At 34.2% G+C, this 15163-nt stretch overlaps 2 protein-coding genes across 2 annotated transcripts; both read left to right on the top strand.

Annotated features, from left to right (window-relative positions):
* Positions 1-1895: 1895 nt before the first annotated feature.
* On the top strand, positions 1896-3836 carry LOC113740734 (arabinosyltransferase XEG113-like). The gene has a single exon (XM_027268264.2). The coding sequence runs from the start codon at positions 1896-1898 to the stop codon at positions 3834-3836; it is 1941 nt and encodes a 646-aa protein (XP_027124065.1).
* A 7053-nt stretch (positions 3837-10889) lies between these two features.
* LOC113740733 (arabinosyltransferase XEG113-like) lies at positions 10890-12758 on the top strand. The gene has a single exon (XM_072046451.1). It carries the CDS (start codon positions 10890-10892, stop codon positions 12756-12758), a length of 1869 nt encoding a protein of 622 aa, XP_071902552.1.
* Positions 12759-15163: the final 2405 nt, after the last annotated feature.

Genomic DNA, 15163 nt, shown 5'->3' with positions numbered 1-15163 from the left:
TAGCAGTGGATAGAAGTGTTTAATTAATACAAGAGAAAGTTTGTTTAGCTAGAAAAACCAGTGATTTAAAAGTAATCTGCAATGTAAATGGTAAAACCAATTTGAGGGGGTTCCATCTAATCAAAAAGATTATTCTGTTTTTCTGTCTAGGAAAAGTACGAGGTGAAGCAATTTAAGTAAACTTTTTCTACTAAAGTCCCAGTTCAAACTTAGAATCCCAAATCTACATCTACAGTGTAAATTAAGGGAATGTTCTAATGCCAATTGTTATCATTTGCGACAAATTGGATATCCATTGCCATGGACCAATTGATATAATTTCTTATCAAACCTGAGATTCATTAGCTTCTCATATATTGTCATCAAACAACCAGCCCTTTTTTTTTTGAAGAAAAGATTATTTCATTCAATAAATCTACACTAATGACAGAAAATATATCAAACAAAACATAATATCATCAAATTAACTCATTGCTTTAAGATTTGATTGCTGATATGCTAAAGTGCAAATCTTTCATGGCAAGATGAATATATGTAGTATTTCTTCAGTAAGCATAAAAGTCAAAACCTTGATATTATGCTGTATCGTACTATTGGTTCGTAATCCATAATCTTAGTTCAAATTTTCTTATGCAAAGCTCTAATTATGTCTTATCATACGAAAACAAAAAAAAAAAATAGCATCGTCTAATTTATTCCATTGAATGACCTTCTCACATGGTTAGACAAAATTTACACATTTTATTTTTTGGCTGGATCCATGTAAGTTTCTATCAAGCACAAATAAATAACAAACTCAATTAATTCATTACACGAATAATTGGTCCAGCCCCAACTTGTGAGAAAATGTGGAGCATGGCAAAGCTTATGTTGTGGCCCTGAAACTACTTCAGCACGAGGCGCAGTAAAATTTTAGAATTGTAGCATAGCACAGTCTATATATAGAACGAAAACAATAGCCATGATGAATCTTTTAAGTGTACGCTTACATTTTCCAAAGGTGACTGTTCCCTCAATCTATAAATTTGAGTTTCATTCAACTAAATTCAAATTCTTTATGGGTTTTCTCGGGGATGTATCAAAATTTGGAGATGGCTTGGAATAGCCAATTGAAATATGCAGCAAGTTGCAAGTCAATTTCTTTGCAAATCTATAGTCAACTGTGTTGTGTCAATCTAAGGCCCTTAGACCTGAGCCCAAGCCTCATGAAGAGTTAAATGCAATACTAAATAGCACAATCTAGAAAAGAAAAATCTCATATAGCCATAATAACTTATGACTCTTTCAAATGTACTTGTTCTTTTTTTTTTTTTTGAAAAATTGTTCAAACATCTCTTACATTTCACTAAATAAATATTTGCATCCTTAATTTTTAAAATGTTTACTTTACGTCTCTTAAAAATTCAAGTTAACAAACTTTAGTCCCTATTTAAGTTTTCAACTATTTTTTTCATTTGAAATCACCCCATGACTGATATGCAGACATTCTTTATTTAAAAAAAGGGTCAAATCTCACTTTTTTAGTAATAAAAATAATATGAATTAGGTCAGATCCAACTTTTTTAGTGAAAAAATGAATATAGTTCCGGCAAATCATACCCTTTTAGGGATAAAAATAAATATGGATCAAATCATTTGTTTAATTCCAAATGGGATCCAACCATTTTGCCTTTAAAAAAAAGACCATATGTGAGTCACGTACTACATTTAGTGTAAAAAGTGGTCAAAAACTTACATTTGAATCAAATTTTACTGACTTTATTTTGTAAGGAACATAAAGTTACTATTTTAAAAGTGAAGGACGCAAAAATTCATTTGTCATAATGTGAGAGATGTTTTGAATGATTTTACACTTTTTTCTTGGTAACTTTCTATATAACTAGATGTTTGCTTAAATGGATATTTCGATTGCCATTCAATTAAGCTCAAATTCCCTTTTGGGTTTGCTTAGAAATCTATTCAAAGATATGGAAAATTGTAAGCCAACTTTCTGGCCGATCTATGCAATTGTGCTCATGGGAGCAGCCTTGTATTGTTTCTTCATTTTCTCTGATGTATATAGATCCTCTTCCTCCTCTTTTTCCCTCTTGCCAAGTACTCCAGCCAAAATCATGGCATCCAATTCCTCTCATACAACTAATACTGGAAATTCTTCACTAGCTCCCATTTCCAGGCTACAGAACAAATTAGCCAAACATATTTGGGAGGTCCCTCCTGCTGGTTCCAAGATGCCACCTCTTAAGGCTTTCAAACTGAGCAAGAAATTGGTGCAGCAAAGAGTGAAGGATAACATCATAATAGTTAGTTATGCTAACTACGCTTTCATGGATTTCGTCCTAAATTGGGTAAAGCACTTGACAGAATTGGGCATTGACAACCTTCTTGTTGGTGCCATGGACACAAAACTGCTGGAGGCTCTTTATTGGAATGGAGTACCAGTTTTTTATATGGGTAGACAAATGAGCACAATAGATGTTGGCTGGGGCTCACCAGACTTTCAGAAGATGCAAAGGGAGAAAGCTATTTTGATAGATGCTTTCCTCCGTTTTGGTTTTGAGCTGTTATTATGTGATTCAGATACGGTTTGGTTGAAGAATCCCCTACCATATCTAGCACGTTTTCCTGATGCAGACATCCTGACATCCACTGATCAACTTATACCAACAGTCGTGGATGACAGTTTGGAATTCTGTGAGCAAATTCACGTTCACTACAATATAGGTTTATTTCATTGGAGGCCATCAAATTCCTCAAAAAAATTGGCAAAAGAATGGAAAGAGCTGATTCTAGCGGATCAAAATATATGGGACCAAGTTGTTTTCAATGACATTATCCGCCGACAATTAGGACCATTTGTTGATCAAGATAGTAAAGTCATTTATGCTTATGATGGAGAGCTCAAGTTGGGTTGTCTCCCATCAAGTATTTTTTGTACTGGGCATACATTTTTTGTCCAAAACATGTATCAACATCTTGGACTCGAGCCATATGCTGCGCATACAACTCATCAATCTTGTGGTACCGAGGGAAAGTATCATAGGTTTCGAGAAGCAAAACTTTTATATGATCCACCAAGTTACTATGACGTCCCTGAAGGCTTCTTGACATTTAAACCTTCAATACCGAAGAATTTGCTCCTAGATGGAGAGCATAACATTGAATCACACTTTGCCCTTGTTAATTACCAAATAAAACAAATTAGAACTGCATTTGCTATTGCTTCATTGCTTAATCGTACATTGGTAATGCCTCGTATATGGTGCAGGATGGATACTATTTGGTTACATCGTCCTGGAGACATGGTAGGCAGTATTATGAGACAACCTTTTGTCTGTCCTCTGGATTCTGTATTTCTGGTTGATGTGATGGTTAGAGGATTACCAGAGGAGGAATTCGGACCATCGATAAGGATTAAAGAGTATTCTATACTTGACAATCCATCCATGCCCCGGAAGGTGAAAGATTCATGGCTTGATGTAGATCTCTGTCACGAGGGATCACGAGGTTGTCAAGTTTCATCATATGCTACAACAAATCAAACAGGAATCCTCAAATTTCCAAAAAATAGCTCTCAAGAAACGTACTGGACTGTATTCTCACTATTCAAAGATGTCAAAGTCCTTCAATTTTCATCCATGGAAGATGCCTCCATTGGTTTCACTGACAAGCTCAGGGAAGAAAAGTTCAGGAAGCGTATGAAGGCATACATAGGTAGATGGTGTTGTGTCGAAGATCACTCTCCAGGCCATATATACTACGACATCTATTGGGATGAAAAACCTGGTTGGAAACCTGAACCGCCTCGAACTCCAGAAGACGACCATCCACCTGCGTGAGGCTTATTGTCAACCTAAAGTGGCAGAGATGATAATTTTGTTAGTTGTTGTTAGTTGTACTAATGAAGTGAAGTAATTTCAGCAGTCACTCCGTCATTGGAAACAAAAGTTCATCTTGTTTTAGGCAAGCGCCACGGATATCTATGTTCCAAAAGTAGTGAACCTTGTTGGTTAAGTGAGCCCCACAAACTTCTGTTCCGACTCTAAGATGTGTTATGCTAAATTTGAGGAATCTTTCTTAGTTTGGATCAGGGCAGTGAACTAATCAACATTATCTTTTCGTAATTTGTTGAATTATTTTAGGGTTAAAAACAAAAAAGCCCCCTATGGTATGCCTAATACACAGAAAAGTCCCCCGTAATTTCAAAACATACAAAACGACACCTTATGTTTTGAATTAAATTATAAACTAACAGAATTCGTTAAACTTAACGGAATCCGGTAAATTTAACGAAAAATTTAATAGAATCCGGTAAATTTAACAGTAAACTTAACGGAATCTGGTAAGTTTAACGGCCGAGACCATCATTTTCGTTAAGTTTAACGAATTCTGTTAGTTTACAATTTAGTTCAAAATATAAGGTGTTATTTTGTATGTTTTGAAACCACATGAAGCTTTTCTATGTATTAGGTATACCACAAGGGTTTTTTTGTTTTTATCCCATTATTTTATTCAAACCTCATTTATTCTTTCCGTTTTATTTCTTTGCCCAAAAAAAAATGTCTTACATTCTTTCAGCTAAATTAATTAAAGTACCACCCATACAAATATTTTCTAATATACTTAAGTAAATGGACTTCAAAATTATACATCTCATAAAAAAGTATTTATCTAGTAGATGGAGTAAAAGCAAATTTCCTTTTGTCTAGTTTACTCTATTGCCATGTGAACTAATAATGGTTATATTCAACAAGTTTTCAAAAAATGAGTTCATCAACAAAAAATGTACAATTTATAAATTGGATTAATTTTGTATATGTTGTTGGTTTTTTGATGAGTGATAATTATGTAAAATTTAAATTTGAAATCCAACTTTTGCATATATGTCATAGATCCAATAATGAAAATATATATATTATCAGTACATATAAGATTTATTTTTATAAATTTGTATTCATTTACACTATTTTTTCGTGTATTGATAATTAATGTGGGCTATTTTATGAATTATATTAGTTAATAATGGTGACTTTTGGATGGCACATTTTTCATATCAAGGAAATTTGATGTGAACTATAGTAGTACAATTGATTAGTGAAAAAACTTTTGCAATTGTAAAAGATTGACTAAATTACAACATCTATACTTAACTTTAATAAGTTGATTGTTAAAAAAAAAAAGCCATTCTTTATTACAGTAACAAAATATGGTCAAAATTGGATTGCAAGTTTATCATTCTATTGATAAGTGAATATTTTGTATATATTTTTGTACTGTTTTGCACGAGCTTTTGTCATATTTTTAGAGGATCATAGTCGTACTTAAACTCTTTTTGGTGCAAATTGCTTCAAGTGTTGTTTAGTGATCGGAACTTGTAAAATGAGTGCATAAACATGTGATATTTTGTAGGTTATCGGGGCATGAAACACTTACATAAGATGAAGAAGACGCAAGATACTAGTCAGAGGACAACGGACAAGTGAAACAAGGAGTGAAAATTGAGCGAAAGAGAAAAGAATTTGAAGATGGAAATAGGGGAGAGGGATCTGAGCTCGGATCCAATCTCATCCCCAGTGATCCGAGGCCTCGTCTAATCTTCAGGAGAAGTGGATCTGAGGGCACGGCGATCTGAGCTCGGATCGATTTGAAGAAGGTCTCGGATCCTGCATGAAGAATGGTGAAGAAATGCTGAAGGAACGGATCCGAGCTCGGATCAACTTTTCATCCCTCGGATCTAGGTCTTGAATCTTTCTCTCTCCTCTGCAACTGGCAGAACAACTTGTGCTCAGTTTACACTTACTTTTTGACTCATGTTTCACACAAAATTTCGGCTAGAAGCTGGCAGACCTCTTGTACACTTGAAGAAGCAAGATGTGAAGAATTGAATGAGGGGCAAATTTGGAAAGAAAAGGAGAAAAAGCCATCATTAGAGAAGAGTAGAAGGAGTTCATATCAGATTTTAGCATAAGAACTTAGAAGACGGTCTTGTCTTATTCTCTCTAGCTAGTAACTTTTGTAGAGAACAATTGGAGACTTCATTGTACCCGTTTTGTTGAAGAAATTGAAGATCATTGAGAGTTTCTTCATTAACCTTGGCTAAGCTTTCTCTTATCTATTTTTTACTTGTGATTCATGATGTGTTCATGCAATGAAATTATGTGTTTTCTTGTTATATCTTACATGAGTAGCTAAATTTCTAGATTTAGGGAGTAGATGAAACTTATGATTACTTGATATGAAATGGATATGATTTACGCTTGTTACATCTTGTATTAACTTGTCTACTTGTGCATGCTTAGCCATTGTTGTTGTTTGATCACCAATAACAAGCTCTTAGTTGTTATTATTCAATGACAATTGGTAATAATGATGGAACAACATGAGTAGAGCTTAAGTAGTAGACTCATGAGAATAGAGGTACACTTAAGTGGATTAAACTTGTATTTCATGAAGGAAACAAAAGTAGAACTAGTTATTCACCATGAGAATAGGGAATACTAGACTACTCTATGCCATTTTATCATGAGAATGAGATTTGGTAATATTGGAAATGAATCTCTAGTTAAACAAGGGTTGTAACAAGAGGTAAATCTATTCATTTGTGTTGTTTATGCCATAAATGGAATCTACATCCCTAGACTCAAATATTTAGTGAATTTTCTCCATTTGTTATCTTGCAATTGTCTAATTAAGATTTGTAGGTAGTAGTAATTGTAGATTTTCTTGCTTAAATTGATTGTAGTCTAAATAATAGAGTAAGTAAAGGATCTAGTACTTGTTTAAGTTGCTTCTCGTGGGATCGACCCGATATTTGGCCAAAACTACTAAATTGACCTGTATACTTGCAGTCCAAACGGGTAAAATTCGGAATTAAACTTGCTCTTATATCAAAATTCCGTCTTCTATTTTAAAAATAAATTAATTGTGTCACATTTCTTTTACTTTTCATCAAAATTGCATATTTCCAAAAAGAAAAGGGTAAAATACAAAAAAATCCCCTGTGGTAAACCTAATACACAGAAAAATCCCCCGTGATTTCAAAATATGCAACACGACACCCCGTACTTTGAACTAAATGGTAAAGGTGACGGAATCCGTTAAACTTAACGAAAATGACTTATTGGAACCTAAAAAAAAAATTTTATACCAATTTTTATCAAATATACCTGTTCTACCCTTTAACCCTCAATTCTCTCTATCTAGAGAATAAAATAAATGATTTTTTTGATCTGTCTTTTGCTTAATTATATCAGTGCATTTTGGTCATTTCGTCAATTTCCGTTAAGTTTAACGGACTCCATCACCTTTACAATTTAGTTAAAAGTACGGAATATCGTGCTGTATATTTTGAAACCATGAGAGACTTTTCTGTGTATTAGATTTACCACAGGGAATTTTTTCGTTTTTTACCCAAAAGAAAAAGATTGTAAATTTGGCTGTATTAATTTATCAGTCTTAGTTTCTTTTCCTTTCTATATTTGTTTGGAGTTAAAAGAAAGAAATCAGAGAAATCTAAATTTTATAAAACACAAATACGAAATAACTCATCCCTTATTAAATGGGCTAGTGATCCAAATTTTAGGCAATATATATCGGTCGCTGATGTAGTAACGACTAATGAATGTGGGATTTCGAGTAGATAAGATAGCAAGTTTCAGTTAGTAGATTGTAATTATTTAATGACGTCAAACTTTATCTTCTATCATGGTTAAGTAAATATAGTTTTAAAAAATTAATCTCAGCCATTGAATGATACCTGGTACCTGTGTCTTTGATCCAAAGAAGTATTGAGGGAAATTGGAGAGAAGGGGTAATTAATGGAGAGGAGCCTGCTCCAGGAAAGAGCATTCATACTATTTGTCCAAGAGGAGGAGTTTCATATGGATTTTTCTGATGAGTGTATAGCGAACACATAAATTCACATCTTTGCTGGAAAATGGTAGACCTGGATCTGTCAAGATTACTTCGGTTCTTCATAACCAATTTGGCTTCTATGTTGAAAGAGAAGTTGTCAGGTAGTGGCCCCAACATCAGGAGAAAAGACCTATTATCAATGAATCAGTTATCAGCCCAGCCAGATGCATCTTGAGTTATAATTATAAAGACAGAATACCAAACTATGCAGCCAACAGACACCACTTTAAAGAAACTTTCAGCAGTGATTTGATTCTTCATTTGAGCTTCGGTTTCAGTGATTAGATCATCTTCAATTTCTTCAGAAAATTCATTACTGGTAAATCCCCATCCAGCTTAATGTCTGGCCTGACTTTTATTCCAGTGTTAGCAATCACTGCAACGGAATTGTACCCATTTCTCTTTGTTGTGCAAACTGAAATAGATATCGAGTTCAGCATTTCCTTTGACCATTCTGAAGAAACTGAAATTCAAGTCCAATCAAGCAATCATTTTTGCCATGTGGATGTTATGTATCGTCCTTATCGTTCTCTTGCACAGCAATTTTAAATCCTTGAGGTCCCAAGTCAAACAAACATCAACGATCGTCTGATTAGTCTGTCATTTCAGGTAAAATTCAAGTAAAGATCGCTAGAAGAAAATTGTCAGCACTGAGAGGATCTTTCAGTTTAGTTTCAATTTTAGTCTCCTGTTCATCTTTGGTTTCTCCATGGTTAGCAATATCGGCCGAGTCGTCGCCGGAATGAAGTACCGATCTCCGAATTTCGGATATTATCATATTCGCAGTGACTCGTTCTGTGTCGGTTGATATTGACTGATTCAAATCCGTGATACATGGTATCGGCCAATATATCCGAATCAATTCGGATATTTTTTCAAATTATACCTTTTTTGGTATTTTCTAATTTTAGTAATTTTTTCAAAATTTTAAAAAAATTTTATGTGTTATAATGTGCATATCACCCAATATTCAACCGATATATCATGACGGATGTGAAAGAACTAAAACCGCGACCCGCCATGGCGAACCATGGTTTCGTCTGCATTCTCATCAAAGTAAATTTCCATCGACTTTGATATGTAGTTAATTTTATCCAATTTTATCGTTCATTGCATCTGAACTGTATCCGTTTCTAGCTGTTGTGAATATGTTGGAATTGAACTCGAGTTTGCCGATGCCTTTTACCGTTCCGAAGAAATTGAAATTCACATGCAATTAAAATTTTTCAATCCATCTCTTGCAATTTGCCAAGTAATTTTGACTCCTTAAGGCCAATAGAAAGCAATAGTTTTTCTTTAATTTTAAACTAAAATTCAGTAAATTTTGTTTACTTTTAATATCAGCAAGAGCGCACATAATTGCAATTTAGAGACACACAATCACTATTTTAAATTTTTTCTCCCTCCCCACTTCTTAAATTCCACTCTTCCCTTACTAAAAATACTTTTTTTTTTATAAAAAGAAATCACTATTTAAATACACACACATTGTGTGTGTGTATCCCAACTTTAGTTAAGTAATTTTCAAATTTAGCTTTAGTTTTCTTTAAAAACTCACACTCTGCAATTGATTACTAACTATTGCGAAGACACTTATTAGACAAACTCTAATTTACTGTCCAAGTTTTAATACTCCGCACTCTTGCCATGTAGACTCCAGAGTAACTAATTATGCTAATTATCCCCTACTTTCTCTTCGCCACAAACGAAACAGTGAACATAACCATCACTATATGTAGCTATCCATCAAATTTATGGCAATTCCCAATGCTACAATATTGATGTGTATAAGCTATTATGTTAGTTCATAAAAAGGTTTTTTAAAACACCACTAAAAACTAGTGCGAATTTGGATTACAAGTAGAGTGAAGCTGAAGATAATGAAATATACTTTAGGAAAATTAAGTATATTTATTTTGACAATGATAAGATAAATACAACAATTTTCCTAAAGCTGGCAAGCCATTGGTCATTGTGTAATATATTCATGTGACAGTTAATAACCGTATTCAACGTGAAATTATAGCAATGGAAAAAGTGTTCTGCTGTCATGTTGCAGTGTCCGAGTTTTAATTCCTTTGTTCGACAGTGGCAATGTTTATCTGATATATTTTGTTGAGAATGAAAACTACAGTTTTAAGCCCTTACTACTAATCGCTTTAATTTCAGAATTTAGCAAACAAATTTGGATGTAAATGCCAAGGAGGCCTTAGTCTGTTGATTAAAGGTGAGATATGATATTTAAAAGTTTTGAATTTAAATCTCTCTTTTTCTCTCAACGAGCTCTTAATCAATTAAATCCAGACCCAATTAAACCCAGGCACGAAGGTGATTAAAATTTAAATCTCTCTTTTCTTTTTAACGTAATTTTAATCAATTAAACTCAAGCCCAAGTAAACTCAAGCCCGGAGGTGGTGGCTTAACTCGCTGCAAATTTCAAGTTTGATTTGATTAGATAGATTAAGTTGTGCTCATTTGGCCAATATTTTTTTTTAAACATACTCTATACTGCTTTTGGCTTTCTATTGACCCTATCCCTTTCCAGAAAAAGAAAACATTGGAAAAAAAATTCATGCATTCAATTTTGTTACGCGCCGTTCAATAATCAGCGTAAGAAAAAGGGCAAAGATGGAGTAGAAAATGTAGGGCATAGGCATAGCCCTCAACTTTGATGTTGATCAAGAAACTATTTCACAATTTTAGCACCTTGCAGGATTTAATAAACTTGTCTTCTGCCAACTTTCGTCTTTCAAGTAGAAATTGAATTGCTTCACTTGTACGTACATAAGGGCACATGGCTTTTAATAGCCCACAACTCATAACACTTGGGTAAATCTATAGCACAACCTACTTAAAATAGCTTGACCATAGTCCCTTTAGCAATTTCTTGAGATAATTTTCTTGTTGAATGATAAAAATCTTTTTGAAAAATTGGACTGTCATTACCTTAAACTCAAAATCCTTTTGTGTGTGCGCCAATGGAAATCCACTTCCAGTTGCAGAAAGTTATGGCAAATTTGAAAGTAATATTTGTGCTGATCTATGTGATTGTGGTGGTAGGCATATTTAAGTATTCTTCCTATTTTTTATCTGCTCTTTATACTTCCTCTTCTTCCTCATCTTCTTTTGTATTTTCCAGTACTCCAGGCCTAAATAAGGCATTGAATTCTTCTCATTTGACTACTGAAAATGTAATGTTGGCTGCCAATCCCAGGCCACACAACAAATTAGTAAAACCCGTTTGGGAGATCCCCTCTACTGGTTCCAAGATGCCACCTCTGAAGACCTTTAGATTGAGCAAGAAACTGGTTCAGCAGAGAGTGAAGGATAACATTGTAATAGTCACTTACGCTAACTATGCTTTCATGGATTTTGTCATAACATGGGTTAAGCACTTGACTGATCTTGGCGTCGAAAACCTTCTTGTTGGTGCTTTGGATACAAAATTGCTGGAGGCTCTTTATTGGAAAGGTATACCTGTTTTTGATATGGGAAGTAAAATGAGCATAGATGATTTCGGGTGGGGATCGGAAAACTTTCATAAGATGGGAAGAGAGAAGGCAATCTTGATAGATACCATCCTCGCTTTTGGCTTTGAACTGTTGATGTGTGATGTCGATGCGATCTGGTTGAGAAATCCCCTACCATACCTAGCACGGTTCCCTGAAGCAGATATCTTGACCTCCACTGATCAACTCGTACCAACAGTTGTTGATGACAGATTGGAGATCTGGAAAGAAGTTGGTGCAGATTATAACATAGGTATGTTTCTATGGCGACCATCAAGTTCTTCAAAGAAATTGGCTAAAGAATGGAAAGAAATGCTAGAAGCTAATGAGACGATATGGGATCAATATGGCTTCAATGTTCTTGTTCGCCAACAATTGGGCCCATCTGTTGATGGAGAGAGTGGACTTGTTTATGCTTATGATGGAAACCTCAAGCTCGGCTTTCTCCCCGCGAGTATTTTTTGCAGTGGACATACATATTTTATCCAGGCAATGTATCAACAACTAAGACTAGAGCCTTATGCTGTCCATACCACATTCCAATTTTCTGGTACTGAAGGAAAACGTCATAGGCTACGAGAGGCAACAGTTTTTTATGATCCGCCAAGTTATTTTGACGTGCCAGGAGGGTTCTTGACATTTAAGCTTTCCATCCCCAAGAGCTTGTTACTAGATGGAAAGCATAGTATTGAGTCACATTTTGCTCTTGTAAATTACCAAATAAAACAGATAAGGACTGCACTTGCTATTGCTTTGTTGCTGAATCGTACATTGGTCATGCCTCCAATATGGTGCAGGATTGATAGCGGTTGGTTAATGAATCCTCAGGATTGGACAGGTAATGTGATGAGACAACCATATGTATGTCCTTTGGATTATGTATTTCAAGTTAATGTCATGCTCATGGAATTGCAAGAAGATGAATATGGACAACCGATCAGAATTAGGGAGCATTCTTTCTTTGAGAATCCATTAATGCCTCAGAAGGTGAAAGAATCACGACTCGTTGTAAGCCTTTGTCAAGAGGGATCAGAAGATTGTCAAGTTTCAAATGCTACAAGTCAAACAGGAGTGCTCAAAGTTCCCAAGAACAGTTCAGAAGAAACATACAAGACTGTCTTCTCTTCATTCAAAGATGTTAAAGTCGTTCAATTTTCATCCATGCAAGATGCCTTCAGAGGCTTCACTGACAAATCAATGGAAGAAAATTTCAGGAAACGTGTGACTGCTTATACAAGTATATGGTGTTGTGTGAATTATACTCAGGTAATTTCTTATGACATCTATTGGGATGAAAAACCTGATTGGAAACCAAAACCATCTCGAATTCCAGAATAGGATAATTTACCTTCTTGAGGCCTCATGCAGTAGTTTATCAGAATGTTTCTCTACAGAAGAGGACTGAATGTTTGTACTGTTCTCATACATAAGGATACATTCTTGACACTAGTAAATGCCTATCCATGTCATTCATGTACTCTGCAATACCAAAATTGTACTATGCATTTTGGTAGAAAAAGAAGAAAGGAAAGGATTACCTTTTAGCCATCATTGTTTAATTCCAGCTCAAAACATGTAATGTAGAGAGAAGCTACAGAAACCAACTCTGCTTCATATATGATAATGATCCACAAGCAGAAAATATTTTATACTAATATATCACAAGCTGGAATGGATAAATAGTTCTAGCAGTGTTGTACATGGCACAAGTTCACAGAAATATACTTTCAGATGAGACATAAAAAAGATATACGAATGTTTCTTTTTTTTTGTTTTTTAGAAACGTCAGTAATTGTATTGATATCAAAACAAACTATACAACTTGAGCAACGGCCCATAAGGAGCTTTACAATAGTGTCGTCTGACACTGAGGACTTAGATATTCCTCATCTTGCACTAATGAATGTTTCACAACCTATCAATGAGACACAATCTTGTTCAGTCAAAAAGTTAATTTGTAATTTCTAATATGCCAATCATAAAATTCCATCACGATACACCTAAATAATTTTTAGAAATTTTTTTATTTATAAATGTGAAGAAGATAATTGGCTACCAAGAAATCAAAAACTCTGAATTAAATATGGAAGGGTGTTAAAACAAATTAACCCATTTTACTATCCCATTTTACCATCCATTATTACAACATTTACTATCCCATTTTACAAATTAAATAGAAGGCAAATAAGTTTATGGCTTGCACACAACAATTACTATCCCATTTTACTATCCATTTTTACTACAATTAACATTTACTATCCATTTTTAAGTACTTTGCCTTGCACACATTTTGTAAACTATGTCAATGCAAACAAAAAAAAAAATTTTTTTGGTCGACAAGTTTAAATTAAAGATTTTTTAAAAATCATTTCTAAAGTATCAAACTAATATTTGAGATTGAGCTTATTTTACTTGTTTACAAAAAATTAGTGTTTCTATATTGTCAACATATTCTTCCAATGTTTATTTCTTCCCCATTTAACCATTCACATACAACGCACATGCTTATACACATATGATGCACATATATATGTTATAATATACATATATACTCACTTAGCCCAAATTAGTCAGGGTATCATTCCATTAAGTTCGTTATTATGTATCAACGAACTCCATTTTTTCTTTCAAAGTTTTCGTGCAAAGACTCTTCCAAACACTTATTTAAAGTTTTGCAAAGCTTATATGATATAATCCTAATATACATAGCACGAAGTATATGGGCAGAGAAAGATTGAAATCCTGCAGGGATGTTGGTTCCACGGTCATAGCAGTACAAGGCATACAATATCCTACACGGAAATGGAACACTCGAAACTTGGAAACTTTCTGAGCCATTGTTTCATCATCGAGTGGTAGAAGAAATCTAAGTTCTCCAAAAGGTGATATAAATCCAGTTTGAACTGAGGGATAAGTAGAGCTTCTCAAGGTTTACCAATTTGCCTAGAAAAGTCTCTACAGCTTGCTTCTCTATGTATCTTGGTACATCGGATGGTCAACATCTTCAATCTTGGCACGGAACTGGCCAGGATAGCAGCAACTTCACAGTGAAAAACAAAAGATCAAAGCCCGAATGCATTCTAGTTCTTGCAATTTGCACCAATAACTTGAAAGATGGTGAGCGGATAGGTACAATAATAGAATGATGGGAATGGCAGAGGCAGGAGTGACCAGCAGGGCCAGTCGCCACCCTAACTTCTAGGAAATTTCATTTTAATCTATGTAATATTAAAGAATTTTTTTTAGTTCCTTACTTTACCTCCCCCAAAAATTTTGTTAAACTTTTGTGATTCCACTATCCTGACTTTTCCCTCAAAATATTTGAGTACTTTTTCCTCTTAAAATGTACTTTTGATTATGTTCGTATATTTATCGTGTTATTATTCTTTTTTTTTTAGCATACAGAGTCCAACTGTTGGTGCAATTTTTGTACTTTTTATTTCTTTGTGCCTATAATAGAAATTCTCTGTTTAGATTAGTTAATTTTTATTTACAACCGTCATATTCTAAGGTAACTCATGTATAACGTGCCTATCTTTGATTCGCTTCCCCTATTCCAAAATCCTAACTCTCCTAAGAGAAATTTTTTTTGGCATAATTTCACAAATCTCCCCTGAAGGTTTTAACAATTATAAAGAGCTCCTATCAAATTTTAAAAATTACATATACCTCCTCTACTTTTACTGTTTAGTAACAATAAAAATCCAACAAGTTAAATTTTCTCTCAAAAATCCTAAATTGCC

Source organism: Coffea arabica, chromosome 4e (assembly GCF_036785885.1).
Source record: "Coffea arabica cultivar ET-39 chromosome 4e, Coffea Arabica ET-39 HiFi, whole genome shotgun sequence".
In the NCBI taxonomy this organism is placed as follows: domain Eukaryota; kingdom Viridiplantae; phylum Streptophyta; class Magnoliopsida; order Gentianales; family Rubiaceae; genus Coffea; species Coffea arabica.
Note: the sequence above shows the minus strand (reverse complement) of the source record. Positions and strands in the feature narration are given on the sequence as shown.